The sequence below is a fragment of the Oncorhynchus masou genome, unplaced genomic scaffold, assembly GCF_036934945.1.
Source record: "Oncorhynchus masou masou isolate Uvic2021 unplaced genomic scaffold, UVic_Omas_1.1 unplaced_scaffold_14952, whole genome shotgun sequence".
Lineage (NCBI taxonomy): Eukaryota > Metazoa > Chordata > Actinopteri > Salmoniformes > Salmonidae > Oncorhynchus > Oncorhynchus masou.
In genome coordinates, this window is record NW_027004959.1 from 828 (window position 1) to 3,404 (window position 2,577).

The 2,577-nt window shown below is 45.6% G+C and overlaps 1 protein-coding gene across 1 annotated transcript; it reads left to right on the forward strand.

Annotated features, from left to right (window-relative positions):
• Nucleotides 1–322: 322 nt before the first annotated feature.
• Nucleotides 323–1,240, forward strand: LOC135531028 (cyclin-dependent kinase 5 activator 1-like). The gene has a single exon (XM_064959171.1). It carries the CDS (start codon nucleotides 323–325, stop codon nucleotides 1,238–1,240), a length of 918 nt encoding a protein of 305 aa, XP_064815243.1.
• Nucleotides 1,241–2,577: the final 1,337 nt, after the last annotated feature.

The following is a 2,577-nucleotide window of genomic DNA, read 5'->3' on the forward strand; positions in this document are numbered from 1 at the left end:
CACATATCAACTTGAAATCAGTGAGTCATATTTTTGTTTGCTTTGGAATGTTATATTGCTCATGTTTATGAACACAGAGCACTAATGTCTATGCTTAATACTGTGATTTAGAATCTGTCCCAAATGGAACCCTGTTTCCTATATAAAGCACTGCTTTTGACCAGACCCCTTTGGGCCTTGGTCAAAAGCAGTGCAATTTATAGGGAATAGGTTGCCATTTCAGAGACAGCCAGAGCTGAGCTAGCTAGGCCAACTGAACTGATGCCATGCATTTCATTTTGCTAATATTGAAGCATTTTGTTTTCCACAGGCACTATTGACCATGGGAACCGTAATGTCTATCTCGCTCCGCAAGAAGGCAGTCCTCTTCCAAGATGGGCCGGACACTGTGGGCCACTTGATGGAAGTCCAGACCGGTAAGAGCGCAAAAGACAAGACTCTGAAGCGCTACTCACCATGGAGGCGGATTGTGAAGAAGAAGAGCTCCAGGAAGGTGCAGGCCCACGAGAACACCAACCAAAACAACATTGCCGATCTGAGTAATGAGAACCTGGAGAAGTCTCAGTCCTGTGACAAGCTGTCCACCCAGGACCAGAGCACTCCAGCCATCTCCAACAGCTCCAACAACGCCGCCTCGTTGGTCATGAAGGCCCCCTTATCCAACTCAAACACGGCCCCCGACACGCCCCAGATGGTGACCGTCCAGGATCTCGACGCTCCCAGGAGGCTGGTGATGGTCCACGCTACAACCGGCGAGCTGCTGCGCTGTCTGGGTGAGTTCCTGTGCCGGCGCTGCTACCGGCTCCAGGACATGTCTTCCATGGACCCGGTGCTGTGGCTGCGGGTGGTGGACCGTTATCTGCTGGACAACTGCTATCAGAGCCAGAGCTGCATCAATCCGGCTGCTGTGGTCTTCCTCTACATGCTGTGCCGCGAGGCGGTTTCCTCCGAGGTGGCAACCTTGCACGAGCTGCATGCCGTGCTGCTCACCTGCCTCTATACGACCTGCTCCTACATCGGCAACGAGATCGCCTACCCCCTGAAACCCTTCCTGGTTGACACCTGCAGGCAGACCTTCTGGATCCGCTGCATGACCATGACCAAGCTGATGAGTGTCAAGATGCTCCAGATGAACACAGACCCTAACTTCTTCTCCCAGGTGTTTGCTGACTTGAAGAACGAGAGCCAGAAGGAGGAGAAGAAGAGCCGCCTGCTCAGCGGTGTGTACAGCACTCAGTGAGGGACCTAGGGTATAGGGGCCAGGGGAGGGCGGGTGCCAACTGCAGTCTGACAATTCAAAATGGGAGGGAGGAGGATTGGTTGAGGGAGGGGGAAGAGGGTGAGCGTTGATGGGAAAAGATGATTTATAGATTTTAAGGGTTAATATGAGGGTACATTTGACTTGAAAGAGAACACAAATCGGTAGCTATAAATGTGTGGAGGACTGAGTGTTTAGCTTAAGATCTACTATACCAGCCTACTGTCTGATGTGTGCACTTCCTACTACGGGAGGATTGGAGGCACCTTTGAGTGACTGGACTAGTGCTCACATCACACTGAGGCTGCAGCCCACCTGACTGTGGGAGATGTGCACTTCCTACCACTGGAGGGAAGGAGGCACCCTTAAGTGACTGGACTAGTGCTCAGATCATGGTTGAACTGACAAGCTGCGACCCTGGTGCTTTAGACAGTGAAGTGAACAGCAATGTTCCCCCTCAGCACGAAACGGGACAGTTCTGGGGGACAGGGGTTTGTTTGAGGACCATTTGTTCTGATGTATTTGAACGAACAGTATGACTGTATTGAAATAAAATGCTTTAAATTATTTCTTAAAAACATCACATGTTGTGTACTTATTATTTTACAAATATATATTTTCCTTGTCATTTTGAGATCTTGGTGGAGATAATACTTTACGAGTGGAAAAAGAACCCAATTGTCATACTTGAGTAAAAGTAAAGATACTTAATAGAAAATGACTCAAGTAAAAGTGAAAGTCACCCAGTAAAATATTACTTGAGTACAAGTCTAAAGGTATCTGGTTTAAATGTACTTAAGTATCAAAAGGGAAAGCAAAGGCTATAAATCAAATTCCTTATATTATGCAGATGTTCTTGTTTTTATTTATTTATGGAAAGCCAGGGGTACAGTCTAACAATATTTTACAAACCAGATCAGAGGCAGTAGGGATGAGTTCCCTTAATAAGTGTATGAATTTGACTGTTTTTCTGTCCTGCCTGAGCATTGGAAATGTAAGGAGCACATCTTTTCTTTCTGAATGTTGTCAAGTAGAAGTAAAAGTAAAGAAATATATACATTCTCAAGTAAAGTACCAGTAACCATGGAAACAAGAGTTTTGGGGGGGCTTGTAATTTTCATCATAGGTACACTTCAACTATGACAGACAAAATGAGGAAAAAAATCCAGAAAATCACATTGTAGGATTTTTTATGATTTTTTTTGCAAATTATGGTGGAAAATAAGCATTTGGTCAATAAAAAAAGTTTCTCAATACTTTGTTATATACCCTTTGTTGGCAATGACAGAGGTCAAACGGTTTCTGTAAGTCTTCACAAG